We start from the raw sequence: 27,925 nt of genomic DNA on the forward strand, positions 1-27,925 counted from the left end.
TATAGTCCGGAAATTACGGTAGTTGGATTTTGTCCACAATTCAGGGAGCGCGCTATCTGCGCCTCGCGGCAAAAGCCATTGCCTGTTATCACCTGTTATCCAATTTACTCACTGCGTGCTCGTTTGATTTCTTCAGATTTAGGAAAATGCTAAGACACTGATGCAGAAATTAGACTTACACAGGTTGGTTGAGTTCAATCACAATTCTTGTTCAGAAAGCTCTGTTTTCAGGAAAGTACAATACAGCGCTGGGCCTTTCGTGCGACCATGCTCAAGAGCAGAAAGTCTCCATTCAGAAAACTGAAAACATAAACTAAATAACACTGAAGTCATTTGTTCTTTTGATACTCCATGTACTTGCTTATGTCATCATATTCTTAGTTTAATCATGCTTTCGACCATATCCTTTCTTTGTTAGGCAAACTATTTTCTTCTGTCCAGAACGTTCAGTAGTAATCGAAAACTGGCGTCTAGCATTAGTCAAAACATAAGATACAATCAAGTACTGAACATTTTTAGACGACTTTGGCAGTGTCCGTGATTTAGAAAATCATCAGGCATGCATTAAACAGCTCCTTAAGGGTCATTAAGCTATTCAGGCAATATATCAAAAAACATTTGTTATGTCAAAGTGCTCAGAAACATATATCAGATCAAAAACCTTTCTCATTACCACTTATCAAAAATGTCTGGTTATGTCTTCTTTATTGATTTGGTGTGTAGGTATAATTATATGCTTAAAATGTTTCTTTTATTTATTTAATATGTCAATATACTTGTCTGCTTATGTACTTTATTCAATGAGGTTTGAGCATATCTGTTTTTGTAGCTAGGCAGGACTTTTTGTATTTCGACCCCATTCCTTCACTGTATAAGGCAAAAGCAAAACAACCACCAGAAAATATTCAAAACTTATTTACAATATAATATGAACAATATACTCATATTTATTGTTTTATTTATTTAAATAAATTAAGTCAAAGTCAAAGTCAGCTTTATTGTCAATTTCTCCACATGCCAAAGACACACAAAGAAACTGAAATTTCGTTCCCCCCTATCCCACGGTGACAAGACATGGCTCACAACAGGTAAACAAGTATAACAAAAGCGTGCTGAATAAATAATGAATAAATAACACAACAATAAATAAATAAATAAGAGGAGCAGAAAAAAAAAAAAAAAAAGGAGCAAGTGCGCGTACAGCAGACATTCCCGAAAATAGCGCAACAGTGCCGCACGCTACGCAGAAGGGGGTAGCGAGTTCAAGGCCCTAACAGCCTGGAGAAAGAAGCTGTTGGCGAGTCTGGTGGTGCGGGAGCGCAGGCTCCTGTACCTCTTCCCAGAGGGCAGAAGGTCAAACAAAGAGTGAGCCGGGTGACTCACATCTCTGGCAATCGAGGTTGCCTTGCGGGCGAGATGGGAGGTGTAAATGTAAATTAGAGTGTTTCTGCAAGTCAGTTTGCAGAGATGGGACCAAGTCACACATGTGCAAGTCTCAAATGAGTCTCAAGTCTTAACCTTCAAGTCTCAAGTAAGTCCCAAGTCATTTTTTTCTTGGGCAAGTCAAGTCAAGTCCTTAAATAGGTCAAGTCAAGTCCAAGTCAAGTCCTTAAATAGGTCAAGTCAAGTCCAAGTCAAGTCACCTTATTATTGCAATTTTACCCGCAGAATCTGATTTTAGTAACGTGAAAAGACAAGATATAAGTAACTTTAAGTAACCATCATCGTCCAATGTGTCTAACCTGTTTAAAAAATATGACAATAATTTGGATTTGCACTGTAATTCCTGATATTCAGTAAAATACACCATGGAATCAAACAAAAAAGAAATGACCTCATACAATGATTGACAGCTCAATCCAAACAAATGAACGTCTGCCGACAGTGTCTGACACATTTGAGTTGCAAATATGAAAAAATCTGAAAAAAATCTGAAAGAAGAAACACATTCGAAATTAGAAACATTTTATGTTTTATCTGTAACATCTGGAGACACCAGAGCTCTATAAACTTCAAACGGACAAAGTTTGAAGTTGTCGTCTGGCTGTCTGAAATGTTTCTGTTGCATATCTTGCACTGTGCTGTCCGTCTTTTGCCGTCATAAAGGTAATTACGAAGGTGATGACTCGCGGTACCGCTCCCGCCGACATGTTTGTGCATGTCTGACATAAAGGGGCGTGATTCTCCAGTAAACACGTTAGGTAGGTAGAGAAGGCACGACTGATTGATTGATAGAGTAGCGATCCAATCATGACAACGCCATTCTCAGCCTGCGCTCCTACCGTGTTATCGATATTACTTTTTTCAATGTATTATTAATTTTATATTCAAACTGAAAACATAACCTAAATAACACTGAAGTCATTCAAGTCATCGTGTCCCAAGTCAAGTCAAGTCAAGTCCGAAGTCTTTAACTTCCAAGTCCAAGTCGAGTCTCAAGTTTTTTTATTTTTGTCAAGTCAAGTCACAAGTCATCAAAACAGCGACTCAAGTCGACTCGAGTCCAAGTCACAGTGACTCGAGTCCCCATCTCTGTTAGTTTGACTTTACAAAAAATACAAAAGTGTTTCCAAATACAGAAAAAGTGTTTAAAAAACAATAAAGCGTATAAAGCTACAATAAAGGTTCATTAAAGTATTGTGCGGATATCTTGTGGGGTGATTGATGATGATTATGTTTAGATAAAGGCGTGAGAGCTAAAAAGCTATGCTTCTTCTCACTCCTTTCCGTTTTTCTCTCTCTATTTTATCTTTCATTTCACTTCCTCAATTTCATTTGGTTTTATGCAGGGATTTTGTCTGATGGCAAATGGGAAGTTCGGTATTGTTTGTGTATTTGAATGTTCAGAATAAAAGGTGTCAATCAATCAATCAATCAATCCAATCAATCAATCAATCAATCACTGTGGTCCATGTGAATGCGTATAATATAGTAGTATCTCTCTCTCTCTCTCTCTCTCTCTCTCCGACCCCCACACGTTTTTGGTCTTAAAAATCGTAGTCCTTGTTAACTATCGAGTTCTTGCGTCTGGGAGAGGTCTTCATCCCTAGCGTCCTCGCCTGTGGATTAAACACACCAGGAAGCAATGAGGTTAAAGACGCCATCTGTGGCTAGCTTTCATTCATCATCTCATCCTTGCTAGATCCTAAAAACACCAGAATGTCACAAACAGCCAGAAACAGGCACACAGCCATAAATTACAATTTAGAGCACCTGAGCCAAGGTTTTGCTTTTCTTGGCTGATCGGTGGTTGTTTTGGTTCACTATTGAAGGATCTCTTTTCCTTGAGCAGCTTGGGATTTGCAGCCTAATACAGCAACACAAGAAATTAAAGTGTAGAGAAAGAACACTTTGATGGAAATAGTCTGGAGTCCCACATATTAGAATGCAGCTTTACAAACATGACAGATGAAACATACCTCTGTGGTTTTTTGTCTTTCAAAATATTTTGCTCGTATAATTTTAAAAAGTTCTGCAAAAATGAGAGAAATTGTGAATATATTTTTATGAAAGGTAAAAGGGAGTAAATTGTACTATGATCATTTGAAGTACTAGTCAACATTACTGTGGCCTGTGCCTTTGTGTTTCATGTTTTCTTTACCTGAACATTGAAATTTTCTGCGAACAATGTATCCTAGAATGAAGCCCGACACAATGCCCGTAATGCCAGTTACTAATAGTGATGTCATATCAGTAGAGATGAGAATTCCATCTTGTGGTATTTTGTCTGCACGGAAAACAAAAATCCATAGCGGTTCACGGTAATGTCAAAATATCATTCCAATTCAATCCAAACACTGCTTGACCATTCTAGTTGCATTCATGTTGATCATACTTACTAAGGAAGCAGTCCTTAGCGAGGAATGAAGCCGTTTCATTGGTCAGGGGGTTGCTCACATCACAGTGATAAACATCTTGTTCATCACTGAGATTTATTTTCAAAATTGGACCCGTTTGCTCGGTTCCCTGTGAGCGCCACTTAAATTTTAACAAAGGATCACTTTTGCCCTCTGTTAAGCACTCAAGGAATGCCTGGTTTTGGTCGACCATTTTACAAGAGATGTTGGGTTTGGTGACATTGTCTGCAAATGAAAAACACATCATGTAAAACTTATGAGGTACGCATACAAATGTAAAGTTCAGTAAAACTGGCAAAACGCTAGTTCTTTCAAGACAAAATTATGAACCAAAGGTCACATTTCAAGTTGTGCGTGACTGTGGACGAAACGACGTTAAAATGAAATGCTAGTCCACTACCTGGCTACTTAAAGTCCCCAACTTAAAAGGTGTTGGCCAGAATACACAAAATGTAAGGAAAAAAGTAAGAATTCACAGTAACTATCAACCGATTATGAATGCAAAGATTTACTTACCTATAACCTCAACTGGGTACTTTAAGCGGTAATCCTCATTGTTTATTTTCCACCTTAAGATATAACTTCCGCTGTCTTCATATGTGACGTTGTAGATGGTGAGTTCCGCAGTATTGTGATCCAGAATGATCCTGTCCTCGTATGAGGAAAACTTGAATTCACCCTCGTCGTTAAATAATACCAAACCTCGGCCATCGTGAAATAACCAGAAAATTTGATCAGGTTTTTTGTTGATGGATGGCTTAAAGTTTATCTCTTGACCCTTGAGTGCATACTTCAGATCCTGGGATGCTGGATGGATAGACAGAGAAAGACAGGCATTCATGGATTCCTCCCATGAAACGATCAGCCAGTTGCAGGATAGTAAAAAAACAACAACTAGTATTTATATCTTGTTTTGCAAAGAGTGTGTTGATCATTTGGTAATTTAATCTAAGCAGTGAATCTGAGCTGCACCTTTTTAATGCTCTTTCGAAGGATTTCCATAAGAAAAGTGTTACAATCATCAACTCGACTGGAAATGAACTTCATTGCTACTTGAATGGATGCAGTCATTGCTTTTAACTCTACAAGTGTTGACAGATCATACCATCAGGCGTGTTACATGGACTTCTTGGAATCTTTTTTTCTGTATTTTCAAAAGATTCGGCAAGAAACCAGAGACATAGTTTCATTTCTTGGTGGAAAAATGTGTTTGTATTAAGATAATAACTGTTGTTTTGTTTCTTTCTTTATGTATACAGTGTTTCTTTGACTATTGTGTTTTTTACGTTTCAAAACGTGCCCAATATAAGTGAAAGTAGGGTTGACTTTGATATTATTATTACTATTATTATTTTTAGAATAGACTTAAGAAATATAAGTGTATAAATAAGTGTATAAGTGTATAAATACACTTAAGAAATTCAACTTTTAAAATGTAAAATGAATAAATATGAGGTGCTATACGAGCTATTAGAGGAGCGTGCTCTGGCCCCAGAAGGGGACGAGCATGACAATGGCTAAAAAGTCATTTTGCCATTCATCATTCCTATGAAATCAAATAAATATAAGCAAAAACAAATTGGTGAAACTCCAGGGCCACGAAATGTGAACCACAATTATAGCAAGGGAACACTGTATATGCGTCTTTAAATTTTGTCCGGAAAGCCAGGACCCTAATGATGATCACGAGGACAATGACTATTCTGATGATGACAACAATTAATAAAACTCCTGTTTTTCCTTCTGTTCCTATCCCTCTATCATGGTTGTTAATTGTTAATCAGTCTCGTGCTAATGTGAGCAAATCGTGCGTGAGTTACGATACTTATTTCCGTCGTTAAACACGCATGACCTCACTGGGCATTTTCGCCTCGCCACCAAGTGCATCTGGAAATGAGGTTTCATAAAGTGGATTACATTTTAGATGGGATAAGAGTAGGTCTATTTTGCAGCGGAGGTGGTCTAATGTAATGATTTTGCATGTGATCGTAGGAGCAGGCAGGCAAATTCTTTTCATTCAGTCTTATTCAGTCTTTATAATTTGGATAAAGCATCCCGTCACTATTTTAGGCTCAATTTTAGAAACACCCACTTAAACTGTCCATTTTAGACAATGTTAAGAATATTAATACTGCAAAAGCTTTCATTCAAGTGAAAACATTGAGAAATGAGAGAACTTACCCGAAACGAAACTGCTGAATAAAAACATCCATAGATATCTGTGATTCATTGCGCCCGATGAATTTATACCTGGAATGAGCACACAAAGTGTAGATGGCCTCAACACCCAAGTGTTGAACTTGCAGTTGAAGGAGGACGCCATTTTAGAATCACCCGCTTACAGTAAAACCATAACACACTGGACATTATATAAAGAACATTGACTTCCGCAGGAGTTGTAATTAAAGAAATAAGAAAAATAGATATAGACCGAACTTACCGAGATCAACATGACCCAATGAATAAAGCAACAGGACGACTGGCACCATCCAGTATTAGAAGTCAATCTAATGTTTGCCTTTGGCACCATCCAGTAGTAGAAAGTAAACCTTTGGCTCTTATTTATCAGTGCAAGTCTTTATGTCTTTATTATTTTGACGGAGCACAATCCACACCCCTGATGTAATGATTAGCCAGCCATTGTGTGCAAGTGGCCAAACTGGATCAACTTATCAACATTAGCCAGCCATTGTGTGCAAGTGGCCAAACTGGATCAACTTATCAACAACTGAGATGGCTTTTTGATTAGCCCAGAGAAATACCCCAAATACAATGTATTATGGCCCATGAATCTTATTTGAACACATTTTGATGATAATCGATCATAGCATGTTGGTAGACCATCTTAGAATATTCAAAAGCGAATCACCGATCAGCTCTTGTCCCTCTTAAAGTATGTGAAACAAATGACGTGTTGCTCCACTGACAGTGTGACAGCAAACGACCGAGGGTGTTGTTTTTAAAGTGAAAGAATTTCTCGCTGGTGCCCGAGCTTAGATTTTCAAACCATGAGCGGGAGGACATAATTTTCAAAAGTCAGTAGATGATCTAAATATGTGTCAATAGCATGTTTATTCCCCTTGATATCGTTTTGTGTCTTAATGTTTACAACGGGAAGCTTGCAACTGTTTTTCTTTTTGCCTTATGAGAGTCAAGCTTGCAAAAAACAAATCAGGTGCATTTCAGCCAGCAGAGCAGGCTTGGGCTCCTTCCAATGAAGACAGATCGGCAAAGACCAGGAAAAGGAGTCACACAACATTCTCGAGTTGTTTTTTTTTTTTTTTTTTTTTTTTTTCATAATACCGGCCATTACCAGTATAAATATTTACGTTTCAAGGCAACAGTGTTACCTCATACAATACATGCATTGTACAAACAAATCCAACTCACGCCTTTGCACGGTAACTTCACACCAGCAAGTAGAAATGAGACCATTTTTTTCCTGTGGTTATTTTTAACATCATCAGCTGCAGAACATATCAGTCCTAAAACTAACATTTAGTGACGATGAAATAAATATACATGCAAATACAAAATGCTTCATATTTATTTAACAGAAAGAAAATAAGAAAATAAGCAGCATCCTGCACCTCACCAGAAGGCACTCGAGCAGTGATTTCCAAAGAAGTCTTTTGCTGCTCACATACTTTAATAATTGCCAAAGACTGCTTTGCCTTCATGGTGACCTAATTTGTTGTCCTTCCAAATAATGTCAAATAAATCTTTGTCCAATAATTTTCATGGCTTCAGAGATCATCAGGATGGTGCAGGGAATGTATCAAATTTCATATATAATTTGTTCAAAACGTATTTCTTAGTTAGCATAATACGTCCCACCTGTTACTATATATCAAAGAAGAATAGCTTCATGTAGAACCTCATGCACAATAGGCAAAACAAGTGAACTAAAATAGCTACACTTTTATTGTTCTCACTGGACTAGTCGTCTGTTTTGTTTTACTTTTTTTTTCTTTTTCCTAATTTCCCTGTTCTGTTGTGATTTGTGGCATCTGCTGTGGTATTTTATTCAGCAACTCATTTCTTAATTTTCCAAACAGTTCTGCTGCTGCCTCTTCATTCTCTAGTTCATTCCATCCATTTTCAGCCATAATAAGCCTGCAGCGCTCATAAACTGGTTCATTTTCGGGGTTCTGTACTTCAGGAATAAACTTCTGCTTGCACTTGTTGACAATCTTTTTCGAGACATGCCGGAGTTTGTCTTTTGTAGCTTCTTTCGCCAGCTGTGAGTTCCATTCTCTTAAAAGCCTATTCAGCTTATCCTAAATGAAGAGAAAAACTCGATTTAAAAAAAAATCACATTGAATATCAATATGGTAGGTTATTATAATTCAAATATGCAAATGTTCTTTTTAAAAGTCATTTGAAAGTATATCATATTGTCTATCAGGATATGTAAAGCCATCCATTTACCTGGATGGGTTTGAGGAAGCAGAACTTTATGAGCTTCTTGTCCATTTCACTCCCTGTGAAAAGTCCCTTGTCTTTGAGATTTTGGAAAACCTTTGTCCAATTCTCAAAGCTCTTCTCACATAAGATCAGCAACCATGACTCCTTCTGCTCATTGGTCGTGTTACATTCATCAATGTAGTTCTGTTGGTCTTTCTGTTTTCTATGTAAGAAACATTGCACTTTTCTGACGCACGTGTTCTCCGGGTGTGGGTCAGCCAGCAGTTGTTGTGGACATCCTCCAATACCTTCTACAGTGTCTAAGAAGTGGTTGGCAATGACTTCAGGAGCGTTCGAGGCGTTGTCTGCCTTCAACCAAAATATACGCTGGCTAACTGCATCGATGCAGCCGTGATTTGTGATGCCGTACGGCTTCAGTGCATCACATAAATCCAGATGCCATACAGCGTTTGGACGCTTGATGTTGTCCAGTTGACGTTTCAGGATGTCTTTCACTTTCTGTCGTAAATTTATGTCTGATCCCAGCAGTTCTATGAAGAAAGATGAAGCCTATCTGTTAGCGTTATCACAATAATCAAGTCGATTGGAAATGAACTTCGACTCGAACATACCTTCACACGTAGAACTTTGTTTTCTCAAAACACAGCTCTTTAATCTCTCAAGACGTGCTGCAAGAAACCACAGACAGGTTTTCACTTCTTGGTGAAATAAAAAACATGTTTTAAGACCAGAATATTTATATTTTGTGTTGTTTTTTTTCTTTCTGTTTGCATATGAGCACCTTTACCTTTTCTTCGCAAACCTACGACCGTAATGATGATCACAGTGATGATGATCAATATGATGATGACGCCAATGAGTAAAGCTGTTGTTTTACTTTTGCAGATGTCATATGGACCATCTGATGGCTTATCTGCACAGAAGTACAAAAATTCGAAATATTCCAACATCTCAGCATACATTCGTTCAAAATGTCATTCAAATAAACATTGTTGGAATCTTCCGGTTGCACGAATATTGATGATGATTACCCAGGAAGCAGTCGCCGGCAGTGAAAGTGGCCGTTTCTTTGGTCAGAGGGTTGCTCACGTCACAACGATAAACTCGATCATCATGTTTGCCTCTCACATTTATTTGCAAGTTTGGTCCTGGATGCTCCTTTCCATTTGCCCTCCACTTAAACTCCAATAAGTCGGGATGTTTGGATTCTGTTGAGCAAACTAGCAACACTCTGTTTGGGCTGGTCAACACACACGATATGTCTGGTTGGTCTACTTTGTCTGTAAACAAACAAGCAAAGAAGCAACATTTAATGTGACTGTAAAAGGAAAGCACAGTCAGCTGTTCATTGAAGACTCTAAATCGTCCAAAGGTGTGATTGTGAGTATGAATGTTTGTCGATAGTGCCCTCTGATCAACTGATAAGCGGCCTAAGGTCAGTCACCTCTTGCCCAAAATCAAATAAAATAGGCTCAAGCCCATGAAATTTGTGCTTTCCCTATATGTTTGGGGTCATCATCACACAGTAATGAAAGAAATTGAAAGAAAGAAATTGCCGCATATTTTGTGCACAGAGATGGAAAAATAGGCTTACCTATAACTTCAATTCTATACTTTAAACGATGATGCTGGCCATTTATCATCAACTTTAAGTCATAGTTTCCGCTGTCTTCATATGTGGCATCTTTGATGATGAGTCTTGCAGATTCTTGGTGAAGAGTGATCCTGTCCTCATAGGGTGGAAAAACATATTCCTCGAGCAGATCGAACCACACCACATCTATACCATCATGTATCCACCCGACTAGATTGGGTTTTCCGGGGATAGACGGCAGAAAGTTTATCTCTTGGCCCTTGAGCACATATTCCAGATGCCGTTCAGAATCTGGGGAAGGGCCAACTGGAGAGATGGACAGAGACAGATAGATGAAAGTTACTACTGATGGCAAAGAGGACAAATGTAGACTCAAAAAATCTGCTACATGCAGGTGGGATTAAAAAAAAAGTACTTCTGTGAGGCGAGATGCACATTTTCTATGTTTGGGGACTGTTCCTATCTCTCTATCATGATTGTTAATCACCAGGAGTGTCACAGTTGCACAATTTCCATGTTTGGGGAGTGTTCCTATCTCTCTATCATGATTGTTGCGGTCTGCGTGGGCATGCTAATAGAGTGGGCATGCTAACATTCGTGTGTGAGCTACGATACTTGATTCTGTTCATGAAGGTTCATGAAGATTCATGAAGGAGGACAACATTTTAGAATCCCCCTCTTACAGTAAAACCATAACACACTATGAAGAAAATTGACTACCACATGAGCTGTAATCAAAAACACGAGATTAAGAAAAATAACTACAGACAGAATTTACAGAGTGTGACCCAATAAATAAAGAAATAGACTCCGACTGGCACCATCCAGTATTAAGAGTGAAACTAATCGTATGCCTCTTAGTATTTATCAGGGTAAAGTGCAAATCTTTTCGTATTTGTTTTTGTAACCGAGCCCAATCTGCACGTCTACGTAATGTGGGTGTGTTCAAACTATGGCCCACCGGCCAATTACGGCCCACGGCCCATTTTTAATTGGCCCGCAAAAAACTTTTGCTAGGTTAACACAAAGATAGAAAATTTCAAAATAACACCACTATCTGCTGGTATGAAATCATGTTGCTGCAAATGAGACAAGAACTGTTTCAGTTGTCCAAGTATCAACAAAGCGATCAAAATCTATATCAGATTTAGGAGAACATTTGCAGTTTTACAGTAATAATGTAAAAAAAGGTAAACATTAAGAAATGACAGAACTTACCCAAAGCGAGGAGATGGTACAAAAGACTAACCAAACTATATTGGTTAACCATGATGGGTAGTCAAGTCACGTTGAAGTCATGGTAAAGATTTTGAGCTTTCGAGTTGACATCCAGATCAAGTTTTATCCTTCTTTGCTGGCAAATTTTGGTGAGGCTTTCAGCCTGGTCCTTGTGGACTGGCACTGAAAGGTGTTCAAGGCAACCAGAAATAGAAATGCAATAGTTTCGTTGATGCAGACTAGTTGGACCGGTTGCAATTATAGAACATTTCCTGGTTTCCTGGCCAAAACACGGCGACCGGATTTTCAGATTACCTTTTTAGAAATGTTTTCATGCACATTTTTGGGCAACAGGACATCAGTCCCCAAGGATCTCATGAGTAGCTCGTGAGCCTGATCTAAAAAATAGCTCACCATTGAAGGTACATAGTGATTTCCTAGAAATGGTGTGGATTCGGTTGAAATTTGTTGAAATGAAGTGTAGAATATCGATATTTACATTTCCTACCACGTTAAATCATTGTTGAGAATAGAGTCTCTGTACGCATTTGGGGTACAGAGGTGTGCTAACTTCCGGTCGCTTGGTCAACACATAAAAATAACCAATTTCAAAATCACCTCACTGTCTGTTGGCATAAAATCATGTTCCTTTCAGCGGAAATGAGATAAGAACTTTTTCAGTTGTCCAAGTATCAACAAAGCGATCAAAATCTATATCTTATTTTGGAGAACATTTGCAGTTTTACAGCAATAATGTAAAAAAAGGTAAACATTAAGAAATGACAAAACTTCCCCAATGCGGGAACAAGGGAAAGAATACTAACCAAACTATATTGGTTAACCATGATGGGTAAAGATTTTGAGCTTTCGAGTTGACATCCAGATCAAGTTTTATCCTTCTTTGCTGGCAAATTTTGGTGAGCCTTTCAACCTGGTCCTTGTGGACTGGCACTGACAGGTGTTCAAGACAGAAATAGAAATGCAATACTTTTGTTTATGCAGACCGGTTGCAATGACAAGACATTTCCAGGTTTCCAGGTCCCAGGTTGCAAATTGTTTTATTATTATTATTACTTGTTTAATATGGGTGGTAGAGAGTGATTTTTGCCGTGAGTAATATACATAAAGTTAAAGTCAAAGTCCCAATGATCGTCACACACACATCTGGGTGTGGTGAAATTTGTCCTCTGCATTTAACCCATCCCCGTGTGATTTTCATCCATCCCCTGGGGGAGAGGGGAGCAGTGAGCAGCAGCGGTGCCGCGCTCGGGAATCATATGGTGATCTAACCCCCCAATTCCAATCCTTAATGCTGAGTGCCAAGCAGGGAAGCAATGGGTCCCATTTTTATAGTCTTTCACGACGGTCTAACCCCAGCTCACATTCCCTATTTGTGGGTGAACAATCCAGTGCTTGGTGAATTCTGCTTCACAATGATGTGTGTGTGTGTGTGTGTGTGTGTGTGTGTGTGTGTGTGTGTGTGTGTGTGTGTGTGTGTGCGTGTGTGTGTGTGTGTGTGTGTGTGTGCGTGTGTGTGCGTGTGCGTGTGCGTGTGCGTGTGTGTGTGTGTGTGTGCGCCCCCACTTGCGTTAACCTACTGGACGACCAGTGCTTTTGTCAGCTTGTGATGCCCTGTTTTTTGCCTGAGAGCAAAGAGTGGGTTATTAAATACGACTCCCAAGCAAACTCACACATTCGCATGCACGCACACACACACACACACACACGCACACACACACACACATGCACGCACACGCGCGCGTGCGCACACACACACACACGCATACACTTTTTGGACGGCTCATCTCGGTAATTAGTCTCTGGATAGGTCCATGGTGCACAAAGAAAAAAATTCAAAGAGATAAATCAGTTTCACAGGGAAAAGTGGGCAATGTTTGGATGTTGGACTCTGTTTTGTGTTTTTGTTCTATTGATGCAGTAAAAACTTGTTTCAAATATCCAACCAGAACAATTTTCAAAACAGGATCTCAAAAATGATTGTCCACGAAGATCAATGTTTCACAAAAGTGGAAGCAAAGACAAGGTAAAATATTGAAGATGTCTCTTTCCATCCCTATATTTAAGGTCTTTTAAAGCATGATATTTTTTTCCAAAATCATGCTCTAGTTCTGCACAGATTTTGTAATTTTATTAACTTACTTTATTTATTTCTTTACTTTGATTAGAAATGTCTTAAATTCTTCGTTTTGTAAATTATTTTAAATGTATTTTTAACTGTGAACCCCGTTGCGTGTTTGTTTAGACTTTTAGACCTATTGTTTCTTTATGTAGCGCTGGCCAGCCGAGAGAATGAATGGGCCCGGGGTACACCACAACAATGCAATGATGGATGAGGGCAGCCATTGTAATTATATGAGGACCAACAGGTAACGCAGAAAAGAGACAGAGAGCCCTAGCCTGCCAGGGCATGATAGCACATATAGGCTCCGCTGTTTTTTTTCTTTTGTCGTATTTAAAGAGTAGCTTGGCTTTAGATAAAAATGCATTGCCATGCAAAATAGGTAATTTTTTTTAATGAGTATCAAACTATCCATTTTGGTTTTCGATCTCTGTAAACTTTTTGAAGGTGAAAAACAATGGGTGAAGGTTTTTACAAAGTGTTTTGCAAAAGTGTGGGTTACATACTTGGGCACATTTTTATTTGTTTTTTGTTTTCTTTTGTATCTCCACAAAAGGTTAAAGGTGTTTGATGAGACATCTTGATTGCTGTTTGTTGGTTGGTTTGACTGAAATCCTTGCAAGACTTTGTAAATTGCGTATTGACTTGAGCACGCTGTTGGTGATCTATTAAAACTAAGAATTCAATCTTTTACTAAAGTGGACACTAAATTTTGTGTTCACTCACTAACAGATTGTGTGTGTTGTTAGAAACAAGTGGGAAAGTGGTGGAGGCCACCATATTAAAAGGAGCAATGCTAGACCACTGTTAAATTTTTACTTTGGATTACAAGGTGAGAGAAACAGAGTGTGGAGTATGAAAAAAACATCTTTTTAATACTGACCTGTGCGATTGTCCGATTCCACCAAACAAGGAGTGCAGTTTATCATCACGCTTATAATCTACAAATCAAGCAGTAACATAATAAATGAGCTGGATAGCCTCACCTTGTATCTGGTTGTGTGTTTAAGAACGAATTAGGGAAAGACAGAAATGGCAACGGGAAAAGGTATATAAAGGGGAACCGACTCCTCATGCATCATACGGTAGCAGGTGGGTACACCCACCGTTGCCCGCACAATAACACTATCCACTGGGGAAGCAGTAAGAGGTCAGCCACCACAACCCATCCTCCCTCAAACACCCAAGAGTCAGCGGGACTCACATACATACACACACATAAGCACAAGTACACGTTGGAGGACGACAACCCCTGGAGCGTGCGACCTACATTGTGTGTCCTCCTGCCGCAGATCAATTCATCACCGCATGGCAGAGGCCCCCTCCGTGGTAAGGATGTGGGGGAGCATTGGCTTGAGAAACCCTGCGGGTCCTAGACACCTGGGAGAACAATATTAGTTCACTCAATGTTACAATTACAGATTTTGTACACTAGCGAAATGAAAAGTTATTCAAATAGGGCTAAGTAAAGCATACGGTGTAATGTTGCGCACCACGTTTCAAATACAGGTTCTGTTTAGCCAGTAGATTTTTTAGATCTTAGATTTATTTTTTGATATTAATTTGGAATTTTATATTATTTTTCTTTTTTTACGTGGCACATTGCTCCACTCTCAACACGTAACCAGTACAGGAAATCGAAGTTTCATTCTTCCAAGGTGCTACGAAGAACATCTGGACATGTATCCATCCATCCATCCATCCATCTTCTTCCGCTTATCCGGGGTCGGGTCGCGGGGGCAACAGCTTCAGGAGGGACTCCCAGACTTCCCTCTCCCCAGCCACTTCATCCAGCTCATCCCGGGGGATCCCAAGGCGTTCCCAGGCCAGCTGAGAGACATAGTCTCTCCAGCGCGTCCTGGGTCGTCCCCGGGGTCTCCTACCGGTGGGACATGCCCGGAACACCTCCCCAGGGAGGCGTCCAGGAGGCATCCTGATAAGATGCCCGAGCCACCTCATCTGGCTCCTCTCAACGTGGAGGAGTAGCGACTCTACTCCGAGTCTCTCCCGGATGACCGAGCTTCTCACCCTATCTCTAAGGGAGAGCCCGGACATCCTGCGGAGGAAACTCATTTCGGCCGCTTGTATCCGAGATCTCGTTCTTTCGGTCACGACCCATAGCTCGTGACCATAGGTGAGGGTAGGAGCGTAAATCGACCGGTAAATTGAGAGCTTTGCCTTTTGGCTCAGCTCTCTCTTCACCACAACGGACCGGTACAGGGTCCGCATTACTGCCGACGCTGCACCGATCCGCCTGTCGATCTCACGCTCCATCCTCCCCTCACTCGTGAACAAGACTCCAAGATACTTGAACTCCTCCACTTGGGGCAGGATCCCATCCCCGATCCGGAGAGGGCATTCCACCCTTTTCCGATCGAGGACCATGGACTCGGATTTGGAGGTGCTGACCCTCATCCCGACCGCTTCGCACTCGGCTGCGAACCGTTCCAGCGAGAGCTGGAGATCACGGCCTGAAGAAGCCAACAGCACCACGTCATCTGCAAAAAGCAGAGACGCGATGCTGAGGTCCCCAAACCGGACCCCCTCAACGCCTCGGCTGCGCCTAGAAATTCTGTCCATAAAAATTATGAACAGAATCGGTGACAAAGGGCAGCCTTGGCGGAGTCCAACCCTCACTGGGAACGAATCCGACTTACTGCCGGAAATGCGGACCAGACTCTGGCATCGGTGATACAGGGACCGAACCGCCCTTATCAGTTGGCTCGGCACCCCGTACTCCCGAAGCACCCTCCACAGAACCTCCCGAGGGACACGGTCGAACGCCTTCTCCAAGTCCACAAAACACATGTGGACTGGTTGGGCAAACTCCCATGCACCCTCGAGGATCCTGCCGAGGGTGTAGAGCTGGTCCACTGTTCCACGGCCAGGACGAAAGCCACACTGCTCCTCCTGAATCCGAGGTTCGACCTCCCGACGGACCCTCCTCTCCAGCACCCCTGAATAGACCTTACCAGGGAGGCTGAGGAGTGTGATTCCCCTGTAATTGGAACACACCCTCCGGTCCCCCTTCTTAAAGAGGGGAACCACCACCCCAGTCTGCCAATCCAGAGGCACTGTCCCCGATGTCCACGCAACGTTGTAGAGGCGTGTCAGCCATGACAGCCCCACAACATCCAGAGGCTTTAAGAACTCTGGGCGGATCTCATCCACCCCCGGGGCCTTGCCACCGAGGAGTTTTTTAACTACCTCAGTGACTTCGACCCCAGAGATTGGAGAATCCGCCTCAGAGTCTCTAGGCCCTGCTTCCTCAATGGAAGGCGTGTAGGTGGAATTGAGGAGGTCTTCGAAGTATTCTCCCCACCGACTCACGACGTCCCGAGTCGAGGTCAGCAGCACGCCATCCCCACTGTAAACAGTGTTGACGTTGCACTGCTTCCCCCTCCTGAGACGCCGGATGGTGGACCAGAATTTCCTCGAAGCCGTCCGAAAGTCATTCTCCATGGCCTCACCGAACTCCTCCCACGCCCGGGTTTTTGCCTCAGCAACCGCCGAAGCCGCGTTCCGCTTGGCCATCCGGTACCCGTCAGCTGCCTCCGGAGTCCCGCAGGCCAAAACGGCCCGATAGGACTCCTTCTTCAGCTTGACGGCATCCCTTACCGCCGGTGTCCACCAGCGGGTTCGGGGGTTGCCGCCACGACAGGCACCAACGACCTTACGGCCACAGCTCCGGTCGGCCGCCTCAACAATGGAGGCGCGGAACATGGTCCACTCAGACTCAATGTCCCCCGCCTCCCCCGGGACGTGGGAAAAGCTCTGCCGGAGGTGGGAGTTGAAGCTCTTCCTGACAGGAGATTCTGCCAGACGTTCCCAGCAGACCCTCACAGAGCGTTTGGGTCTGCCAGGTCAGACCGGCATCTTCCCCCACCATCGGAGCCAACCCACCACCAGGTGGTGATCAGTTGACAGCTCCGCCCCTCTCTTCACCCGAGTGTCCAAAACATGCGGCCGCAAATCCGATGACACGACTACAAAGTCGATCATCGAACTGCGGCCTAGGGTGTCCTGGTGCCAAGTGCACACATGGACACCCTTATGTTTGAACATGGTGTTCATTATTGAAAATCCGTGTCGAGCACAGAAGTCCAACAATAGAACACCGCTCGGGTTCAGATCAGGGGGGCCGTTCCTCCCAATCACGCCCTTCCAGGTCTCACTGTCATTGCCCACGTGAGCATTGAAGTCACCCAGTAGAACGATAGAGTCCCCAGAAGGAGCGCTCTCCAGCACTTCCTCCAGGGACCCCAAGAAGGGTGGGTACTCTGAGCTGCTGTTTGGTGCATAGACACAAACAACAGTCAGGACCCGTCCCCCCACCCGAAGGCGGAGGGAGGCTACCCTCTCGTTCACCGGGGTGAACCCCAATGTGCAGGCGCCCAGCCGGGGGGCAATAAGTATACCCACACCTGCTCGACGCCTCTCACCGTGGGCAACTCCAGAGTGGAAGAGAGTCCAGCCCCTCTCGAGAGGGCTTGTACCGGAACCCAAACTGTGTGTGGAGGCTAGTCCGACTATATCTAGTCGGAATCTTTCTGCCTCGCACACCAACTCGGGCTCCTTTCCAGCCAGAGAGGTGACATTCCATGTCCCAAGAGCCAGCTTCTGCAGCCGGGGATCAGACCGCCAAGGTCCCCGCCTTTGGCTGCCGCCCAGCTCACACGTAACCAGTACAGGAAATTGAAGTTTCATTCTTCCAAGGTGCTACGAAGAACATCTGGACATGTAACACACAACAAATTAAATAACAAAAGAGGATCATGGTAGTACATTAAAATGCTTGCTAAAATGATTGAATGAATGCATTTCCAGTCTACAACCAAAATGAAAGAAATGGCTTCACTGTTCAAATACTTCTGGAGCAGAGTGTGTTATTTCTCTGTTGGTGCCAGACACAATCCCTCTCCTCCTGCTCCCTCTGGATGTGAAGAGGAAAAAGGAGAACAGAAAAGATTTTAATTGCTCTCCTCTCATCCACATCTGCCCCAGCTCATTCATCAGTTCAGCTCACCCCATACAGAAAAGGGCTTGGGATATATAGATATTTTTCTCTATTTTCAGGGGGGACTCTCTCATGGGATGGGGGACGCGGTTGCTGAATAAAGGGTTGAGGTAGAGCTATCGCCATCGTGTCTGTGTTTGAGCCTGCGTATCCTCATGGGGGCATGAATGGCCTCAAAGCCTTTGGGAGTCTGTGATTGGGAGGGAAATGGGAAATTGGGACTCAAGGAATAAGAAGAAAAGGATGGGTGAAGGTGGGACGGCTGTGAGGCATAAAAACCTACAGAAGGACAAAAAAGGAGAGAACTGGACCGATACAAGGACAAGTTATTTTGCAAAGTTGGAGGAAACAAACGGGTAGCTGAATGTTCTAAAAAGTACGGCAAAGTTAGTCAAATTAACTTTCAGACTCTTTGAGCAATACTTAAAATAACTTCTTGAACCACTTTTAAGCAAGCGAAATGCTACGGTGAAACCTCTGAAGTTTAATGTTCCTGCCATCAGACAAGTTGAAAAAAAACAACATTTTTTTTTATAAACAAACAAATGCCTCTGAAGACTTTGGCGTCAAACTGTTTGACATGCAGCACCTGCACCGTCACATAATTTCTTTGTTTTGCTTTTTCACTTTGTGCAAGGCCTTTGTGCTTTGTCATCACTGTATTTTCGTTAACAGTGTAGTGCTACTAAGATGAAAACTGAATAATGACAAAATGTTGTTTGAAACAGTTCACACAGGTGCATGAAAGTCTGACAAATATTTCAGATCAAAAGTCTCTTTCAACTTTCAATGCTCAACTTAACAATTTACCTGTTAGAATATGAACTATTATTTGTTTTTAAAATTGCAGGGTGAGCCACATCAAATTTGAATGATAAATGCAGTGTTTTCCACCACTGCTTTGACCAAGGCGGATTTAATTTGCACTAGGACAACCGTGAAAACCATGTATTCGGATACAGCACTATACTATATGATACAGTTCAGAATCATCCAATATGTGGATCCACCTGACACTAATATGAATTTTAAGGTCAAGTGCTTCCAACAACTATTCAATGACAAGAGATGCATTATATATGATGTATGGTATAATATACAAAAGAGGTCCATTGTATATACCAGGAGGAGGAGAGGAATGAGAGAAGAGGGAAAGAAAAGGAGCCAGGGTCCCAGAGGTGGAGTCCCGGATGCTGAGAGGCCTCAGAGGGACCGTGGGATGATTGTCCATGACCTCCCCCCAACATGAGCACTGTTCAATGTCACAGTCTGTGTGTGATTGTGTGTGGTTTAAACCACTTCATTGTTTCAATTCCCCATGTATCTGTATTTGTTGGGAGGGTTCACTCCTTCATTTTTATTCTTTCATCTTACAACTAGCAACAGTGGGTTTTACAACTTTGACAGCCACCCTGATATGTTTACATGTTTAAACATTGCCTGTTCAATATATAACAGTTATCTGCAAATAGACATTTCAAGATCCAGATTAAAACATTGATGGTGATAGGCAGAAACCTTCCTTCAAACTAAAAAAAAAAGCGCCATTTCCAATCCAGCTCCAGCCAGTCTGAATGGCTCCCGCCTCTGGTGGGATTTTACCCTATACAATTTGGCCGCCATGTAGCTGTTGCTTCATTTTTATTTATTGTTTTTTTTGTATCACACAAACACACTGACACCGTCATATGCGGGAATCGAACTCACGGTTTCGGCACACAAGACAGGCAAGTGTACCCCTACACCATCAGCGACTCCTGCAGCTGTTGCTTGTTATCTAGTCTTTCTCTTCATTCTCAACCCAGTGCATATTTTGAAAGGAGAGCGAGGAGCATTGATGATACGAAAAAAGCCACTTTATTTAGCCAAATTATTATACATTGGTCATTCGCTAATTTTAATCGGAGATGGCTTTAACCCTATGCTTGACACTCATTTACCTTTTTCAGATTTCTGAGATATTTCTATTTTTCATTATTACAATTCATAATTAAATCCAATGCTAATTTTTCAATTATTGTTTTTTAATCAATTATTATACCATTCAAATTTGTTTTCATTCCTTCCTTAGTATATACCCTTCGTATAAATTTTGTGTATTGGTACAACATTTTGCGTGTCTTGGGAAAGATAGCATTAAAGACAAATCAAAACTTTAAAACCTTCCTCTGCTGTTCAAGGCCCAAAGCACTGCTATATTGCTCATCAGCGCAGCCTCCCTATTTGTGAGCACTTCACTTTGTCAGCCCAAGGTCCATGTAAAAGTGCAGTAGTAGTTATCGGTGTCCAACACCTTACTAAAACCTAGTTTTTGTCAAACATGTGTATGTGTGTGCGCGTGCGTGTGCACGTGTGTATATAAAATGTGCCTGTAAATGCTAATAATTAGTCCATGTCCGGATTTCTCGTCCCGCTCTAGTTTTTTCTTAATTTCATTGAACCAACATCTCATAAATATTTTTGCAACTGCACCTTGAGGCAGATGAGTCATCCAGCAATGGGGCTTGTTAAATCTTCCCCTGATTTTTGCTCATACGACTTATAATCAGGTGTGTCTTGTAGTCCAGAAATGATGGTATTTCTCATTATGAAGCATTCATTTTCGTTAATCTGCTGCTAATCCAATATCTTTACCAAACCTCAATAACAGGCAAAATGTCAGGGCTGGATTAGTGTGCAAATTCTGGCAGCAAGTCACTGAGGGGAAAAAAGAAATGGGTGCTAAAAATCACAAGTAAACATACATGTCATCTCCTTCTTTTGACAGTTTTTTTTATTTTAAGGTTTGCCTTTCTCCAAATTATGGCAAACAAGAATCTTTATATGTCATCAAAAATAATCCTATTGTACCAAATGTACCAAATGTACCAAATCTACCAAATTAAAAGATATGTAATTGCGTTGATGGGCTTGATTAATTACATCGGCTCAATCTTCGTGATAATAGCTGCAGTGTAAGTGAACCAAAAGTTGTTGATTCTCTATGAAGTGATGAAAATTGCAGACTAAATGAAATATTTAATTTACAGACTCTGTAACCTCTTCTATCACAAAGTGCATTGATGATGCGACCTACACGAAATACATCATCACTCGGGCTAACTGGAAGCCATGACTGACCGGGGATGTCCTCAGGCTGCTGAGGGCCAGAGACAAAGCCTACAGAGCTGGGGATGAAGCTGGCATGAGAACAGCGAGGGCCAACCTGTCCCGTAGCATCAAGGAAGCGAAAAAGGCATTCACTTGCAAGATTACCGCCCACTTCAAAGAAAGCAGGAACGCACGAAGCCTATGGCAGGGCATTCAGACCATCACGGACTACAAGCCCGCGCCGCAGAGCTGTGAGGACAACATCCCTCTGCTCAACGATCTGAACCGCTTCTTTGCTCGCTTTGACGCTCAGAACAGCACTTGTCCCCGCTGAAGACCCCTCCCCCTCCACACGAGCAGCCCCTGTGCCTCTCTGCCGATAGCGTGAGGAGGACACTTGCTGCTATCAATCCGTAAGGCAGCAGGCCCAGACAACATCCCAGGTCGAGCGCTGAAGGACTGCGCTGAGGAGCTTAAGGGTGTCTTCACAGACATCTTTAACACTTCCCTGCAGCAAGCCATCGTCCCATCATGTTCCAAGGCTCCCACCATCATACCTGTGCCGAAGAAAACTGCTCCATCCTCTTCAATGTCTACCGCCCCGTGGCACTGACACCCATCATCATGAAGTGCTTTGAGCGGCTTGCCATGACACACATCAGATCCATTCTCCCACCCCCACCCTTGACCCCTCCCAGTTTGCATACCGAGCCAAACGGTCCTCTGAGGATGCAATCTGCTCTGCCCTCCACTCAGTCCTCACCCACCTGGAAAAAAGAGACTCGTATGTGAGATTGCTGTTTGTGGACTTCAGTTCTGCACTCAACACCATTGTACCAGAGCGACTCATCTGCAAACTCGACAAACTGGGACTCAGAACTTACCTCTGCAACTGGCTACTGGACTTCCTCTGTCAGAGGCCTCAAGTAGTGCGTATTGGCGACAATATCTCAAGCAGCATCACGCTGAGCACGGGGGGCCCCCAAGGTTGCGTGCTCAGTCCGCTGCTCTTCACCCTGCTGACGCATGACTGCACTGCGACTTACAGCAGCAACCGCATGCTGAAATGATGCCGACGACACGACTCTGGTGGGTCTCATCACCGAAGGCGACGAGACTCAATACAGGTCGGAGGTCGACCTTCTGACCACGTGGTGCAGGGACAACAACCTCCTGTTGAACGTCAGCAAGACCAAGGAGATTGTTGTTGACTTCCGGAAGGGTCACATCCAACACCTGCCACTGACCATCGACGGTGTTGAGAGAGTGAGCAGCACCAGATTCCTGGGGGTGCACATCAGTGAAGACCTCTCCTGGACCACCAATACTGCATCACTGGTGAAGAAAGCTTAGCGCCGCCTGTGGAAACTCAGGCGAGCGAGTGCTCCACCAGCCATCATGACCACATTCTACCGTGGCACCATTGAGAGCGTCCTTTCCAGTTGTATCGCTGTGTGAGGTGGAAGCTGCACTGAATACAACATGAAGGCCCTGCAGCGCATAGTGAACACAGCTGGTAGTATTATTGGTGCTTCACTCTCCTCCCTGAAGGACATTTACACCTTCCATCTCACCCGCAAGGTGACTACGATTGTGAGTGATGTGAGTCACCCCGATCACACTTTGTTTGATCTACTGCCCTCTGGGAAGAGGTACAGAAGCCTGCGCTCCCGCACCACCAGACTCACCAACAGTTTCATACTCCAGGCTGTTAGGATCCTGAACTCTCTCCCCCCTCCACCCTCGGCTGCATAGCGTCCTGGCCTTTTGGGCCACGTTGGCTGCCTTGCACTACTCCTCCTGTACTTTTGCGCTATATACTGACTGTCTGCTGTATGCACAATTGCTCCATTTCAACCACGTTTCTCTTATTTATTTATTTATTTATTTATTTATTTATTTATTTATTTATTTATTATTTATTCATTGCTCTTATTTATTCATTGTATGTGCCTTATTGTTTTTACTTTTTGTATTGTTTACTTGAATGTTTTGTTTGTCCGTGGACCAATATAATATAATATAATATATAATATATATATGTATATATATATATATATATATATATATATATATATATATATATATATATATAATATGTAATATGTCTTGTCACCGTGGGATAGTAGGAAACGCAATTTCGATCTCTTTGTATGTCTTGACGAAGAAATTGACAATAAAGCAGACTTTGACTTTAATTCTCCTTACCCATGATGCCACTTTTACAGAACTGTAATCTGTCTAATTTCAGAGTGAGATAATTGCTTTTATAGTATTACATAAATCAGTGAGGTCATGAAACCAAATACGCTCAGAAACAATGAATGACAGTTGACATTCATAATTTCTGCTCAATGTTTTGTGGTTCCTGTTTTATTTACTTACTTTACTTTCTCATGTGTGTTTCCTGCTAGTTTTATCGTGTGTGTATGTGTGTGTGTGTGTGTGTGTGTGTGTGTGTGTGTGCGCGTGTGTGTGTGTGTGTGTGTGTGTGTGTGTGTGTGTGTGTGTGTGTGTGTGTGTGTGTGTGTGTGTGTGCGCGCGTGCATGTGTGTGTGTGCGTGTGCGTGTGCACGCGCACATACAGACATTTGCAAAAAAAATGTGCCAATGGCTGTGGTTAAATGCCAATTTGCACATTCTAATGCTCCTCTGTCTTTAGCCACATTTGAACCTCCTCCAGGCAATGAATGTGACTGGTGGGACTATTAATGTTGTTTACCATAAAGTCTTTAATGATATTAAATCAACTCAGATTCTCTAACATAATAAAAAAACATACTGAAGTACGTGCACGGAATTTTAAAAACAAAGTATAACCATAACAATCAGGATGTATAGGAATAAGCAAAAAATAATAATAATACATAGACGTCATTAAAACACCATCCATACACACATTTAAGAAGCGGCATCAAGTGATTGGAACCTGAAGGTGTTGCCAAGGCAACCTTGTTGTTGAGGAAGAAAAGTCCTGCAAAGTCTCCATAATCAAGACTGGAAAGTCAGTTAGACTCTGACTTTTATGCTTCTTGAAATTCAGTGACAGCATTTGTGAAGGGAAAAATGGGGGGGTCCATAAATTATTCTGTGATTTCGGAAAAATAATTGGGACTGAGATTTCCTTTTCTTTGCGTGTGCTCCAAGAGCGAGTGAAAAAGTGAGCCAACATACTCTTTATGCACGAAGAACAAAGATGCACAAAGAATAGGCCACTCAATAAATTAAGCGGTTGACTGGATTTCTTTCTTTGTTATTTCCTCATGCTACCAAGGTATTTTGTATGCTTCCAACTTTTTGTTAACAGTTTGGGGAAGGCCATCTCTGTGCCAGCATGACCGCAAAGAAAACTCAATATATTGCAGAGCTGTAAAAAAAAAAAAATCTTTATGCCTGGATTTTTCAAAAAAGTAAAACAATCATTGGTGGGCATTGTTTTTAAATGAGCTCACAGTTATCCATCCATCCATTTTCATCACCACTTATCCATTTAAAACCTTTTCGACCCTATCCAAGCTGACTTTGAGCAGATTAATTTTTGTGTCCTGAAAAATACTGTAACTTCACATAATACATCGGGATTTGTACTGACTGATATGCCATTATACAGATGCATAAAGCTATTTGGTGAAATGTAGCATATGCTTTGAGATTTTTAAATTAATGAAGGTTATGAAGGTTTGCTGGAGGTCCACATGTGTTGTGCTGAACAAGAACAACATACAAAAATCAATTAGAATCAGCCATCTATTCTGTTTACATTAGTCTCAAACGCTTTGAGTTTGAAACTGGTAAAATCCAAGTGGGATAAATTCTACTTCCCACCTTAGTCGAATGCAACATGAGAAAGGCGTTGGCTTGGTATTGTGTACCATGATTGTAAAGCGGATTGACTAATTCCCATGGCTTTATTAGTGAATTAGTTAGTCGGTGATGATTTTACTGAGTCGAGTCCCAGCTGGAGTAACGTGTGTCTGTTTTTGGCTTTAAAAAAATAATCTTTCTTAAATTGAGTGCCCTGTAATAATTTAGGTAAAACTCAATTTTTATTTATGCAACGATGGCTGTAAGAAAGTGGTACACATAAATGATTAGAGACAATAATTAAAAGTAAAATATCTATTTAAAATATACAGTAGCTCCCTAAAGCATTAACTCTCATTGTATACTGGCATGTTATATATTTTTCACACGTTAGTAAATCTGTATGTAAATGTGAATGCAAAATGAGGTGAGAGTGATTTTACAAACCGCAACAAGCTTATAAAATGTGCTTCTTTCCCAACCTGCACTTTGGAAGGAGCAACCCATTGATGCATTTTCATCGATGCAATGTCCTCTGTACCTACCGCGACTTTCATAGCGTTGAGTGTGGGTGTCAAAGAGGTGGCAATTTAGCAGAACCAAAGCAGAAAAAGAAGAGGCTGCATAAAGGTTGTGTGTAAAGAGATTTAAAAAAAAAAAATCTCACTGTGGCCACAGCAGTCCGCCAGCAATAAGCAGGTTTTAACTCAACGATGAAGACAAGAGGAGCAGGCAGGGAGGAGAGCAGCCAGAGGTGCATGCTTTTGACAAGGCAACCAAGGGACAGAGTGAGTCTTAAACTGTGATAAACTGCACACTGTCATAACATTAGCATAGTACGGGATGTTTGCTCCATTAACATGAGAACGATGAAAAATGGCGATGGATTAATGTAAATACTGGAATTGCATGCATCCCAAAATTTGACACCCTGATATTTAGAAGGTGCATTCAGTGGCTGCATAGTTGTTTGAATTTGCAAAAAAGCCAGGGATCGTCATTTACAATTCGGACGGGTAGGGTAGCAAGGGATTTCTGGACCTCAAAACGATTCATAATTTGCATAGCCAACTGGTCCAGCCATCCTCCGTACCGTTTATGCTCATTAGGGTCTTGGGTTTGCTACAGCCAATCCCAGCTGACTTTGCAGGAGAGGCGGGGTGCAGTCTGAACTGCATGACACAGATAGACCGACCAGTCACACTTACATCCACGGCAAAGGACAATTTTGTGTTTCCAATTAACATGTTTTCAGAATGTACAAGGAAAGAAAAGTACCTGAAGAAAGCCCACTCGAACATATAGAATCTCCACATAGGAAGGCCGGTGTTATGACTATCATGGGGTCCCTCATGTTGTCAGATGCTATAGTCCTTTCACAGAGGTGTGCATGGCCTGGTTTAAGCTCTGGTTGCCCAATCACACGTTGCCATATCTTGTGTCATCTCATCCCGCTCCTTCGGATGCTCTATACTGCCACATCCAAGCCTGTTCTGTTACTTTGGTTGTGCTGAATAGGTAGCACTCACTGAAAAAGATAAAACAACTCTAAGCATAAGTGTTAAAAAGTATGTCGATGATTTAGGTTGCTGCACCATTTTTCCATCCATCCATCCATCCATCCATCCATCCATCCATCCATCCATCCATCCATCCATCCATCCATCCATCCATCCATCCATCCATCCATCCATCCATCCATCCATCCATCCATCCATCCATCCATCCATCCATCCATCCATCCATCATCTGAACCACAAAACATCCCCAAAACCAAAATTCTACAAAGCCTCAAACGTCATGCTTTATTTTGTTTCGTATGCCTGGCCTTTAACAAGCCAATTAATTGCAGCACATATGTAACTGGAATGTCAAAATGGAGACATGTCCACCAGAGAGCTGAAGATCATAAAAAAACTAAGCACGTAGAGTTTATGCTGAAGCTTATTTTCTTAACCGCTCAAAAGATGACATAGAGAGCCTACTTAGGAGGGAACTGCTAAGAGTTCACAGACAGCAGATCGAGAGGAGGCGCAAGGTCTTAGCTTTTGTTGAGAAAGTTATCAGGGGTCTAAGCTAGAGAAAAAGAGAATGAGGCTGCTTTTACTTTGGAGGACAATGGCGTTGGCCTTGATTATTCTTTGGAAATGTCCACTTTTTGGGAGAAATGTGATCACAAGTGTTTTTTTTATTTGTGCTCTGCTAACTAAGAGGGGCCAGTCTCGTCATAAAATGCCATGGCTGTTTATTTGTTCAAGTTCGGCCTTGCCTACAACGAACTTTTACTCAGACACATTTCTCACACACATACACACGCGCAATACAATTGAGAAATCTCCACTGCAGATGGCATTGATCACCTCTTTCAATTCCCAAAAACACTGTTTGTGACGCATGGAGAGTGGGGCTGGGATGCGTTGGTGCTGCATCCTTTGAAGGACTGTGACAAGATATCATGGCCACCAGTCTGTCCGTCTGGCACCCCACCTGCTTTGTCCAAGTGTCCATCTGCACATCACACATGTACCATCCAGCAACGCTCCCTTTACAGTAAAGGACACTCACTCCATTAGTGATTTGCATGGTCAAATGACAAAGTAAGAATGACTGCGCTAGTTTGAGTACTGCTCATATTGCTTCAGGCATATCGTCAAAAAAATATTCATAAATTTGCTCTACACATCTCATCCATAACAAATATTTAGTACTGTTGAATACTTGCAGACACCAAACTGCCACTTTCAATACTTTCTGATTCAACTCTTTGATGCCTGTAG

General features: G+C 42.0%; 2 protein-coding genes across 5 annotated transcripts; both read right to left on the minus strand.

The window, feature by feature from the left end:
* Positions 1-941: 941 nt before the first annotated feature.
* On the minus strand, positions 942-6,971 carry LOC125988752 (lymphocyte function-associated antigen 3-like). Of its 4 annotated transcripts, none has more exons than XM_049754376.2 (8): positions 6,298-6,971; positions 6,039-6,107; positions 4,374-4,664; positions 3,840-4,082; positions 3,602-3,727; positions 3,420-3,472; positions 3,214-3,307; positions 942-3,059 (listed from the first exon to the last, which is right to left on the minus strand). In XM_049754376.2, the coding sequence occupies exons 1-8, from the start codon at positions 6,344-6,346 to the stop codon at positions 3,007-3,009; spliced, it is 978 nt and encodes a 325-aa protein (XP_049610333.1). In that variant the 5' UTR covers positions 6,347-6,971; the 3' UTR covers positions 942-3,006. The 4 variants fall into 4 exon arrangements, with proteins under 4 accessions (XP_049610333.1, XP_049610335.1, XP_049610336.1 ...); XM_049754378.2 differs by having other exon boundaries at positions 942-3,145; XM_049754379.2 differs by lacking the exon at positions 6,039-6,107.
* A 152-nt stretch (positions 6,972-7,123) lies between these two features.
* LOC125988749 (uncharacterized) lies at positions 7,124-12,057 on the minus strand. Its single transcript, XM_049754369.2, has 7 exons — positions 11,098-12,057; positions 9,880-10,185; positions 9,317-9,565; positions 9,073-9,198; positions 8,897-8,953; positions 8,289-8,815; positions 7,124-8,137 (listed from the first exon to the last, which is right to left on the minus strand). Exons 1-7 carry the CDS (start codon positions 11,147-11,149, stop codon positions 7,835-7,837), a joined length of 1,620 nt encoding a protein of 539 aa, XP_049610326.1. The 5' UTR covers positions 11,150-12,057; the 3' UTR covers positions 7,124-7,834.
* Positions 12,058-27,925: the final 15,868 nt, after the last annotated feature.

The sequence above is a fragment of the Syngnathus scovelli genome, chromosome 2 (assembly GCF_024217435.2).
Source record: "Syngnathus scovelli strain Florida chromosome 2, RoL_Ssco_1.2, whole genome shotgun sequence".
Taxonomy (NCBI): Eukaryota; Metazoa; Chordata; class Actinopteri; order Syngnathiformes; family Syngnathidae; genus Syngnathus; species Syngnathus scovelli.

Bases quoted from the DNA above. Each gene is read 5' to 3' on its own strand.
- LOC125988752 (XM_049754376.2), bottom strand. From the start codon at position 6,346: ATGGTGCCAGTCGTCCTGTTGCTTTATTCATTGGGTCATGTTGATCTC. The intron at 4,083-4,373 runs GTAAGTAAATCT...TTTCATTTGCAG, and splicing joins GTACCCAGTTGAGGTTATAG to ACAATGTCACCAAACCCAAC. The intron at 3,728-3,839 runs GTAAGTATGATC...TTTTCCGTGCAG, and splicing joins CGCTAAGGACTGCTTCCTTA to ACAAAATACCACAAGATGGA.
- LOC125988749 (XM_049754369.2), bottom strand. From the start codon at position 11,149: ATGGTTAACCAATATAGTTTGGTTAGTCTTTTGTACCATCTCCTCGCT. The intron at 10,186-11,097 runs GTAAGTTCTGTC...CCATCTCTCCAG, and splicing joins GTACCATCTCCTCGCTTTGG to TTGGCCCTTCCCCAGATTCT. The intron at 9,199-9,316 runs GTAATCATCATC...ACTTCTGTGCAG, and splicing joins TGCCGGCGACTGCTTCCTGG to ATAAGCCATCAGATGGTCCA.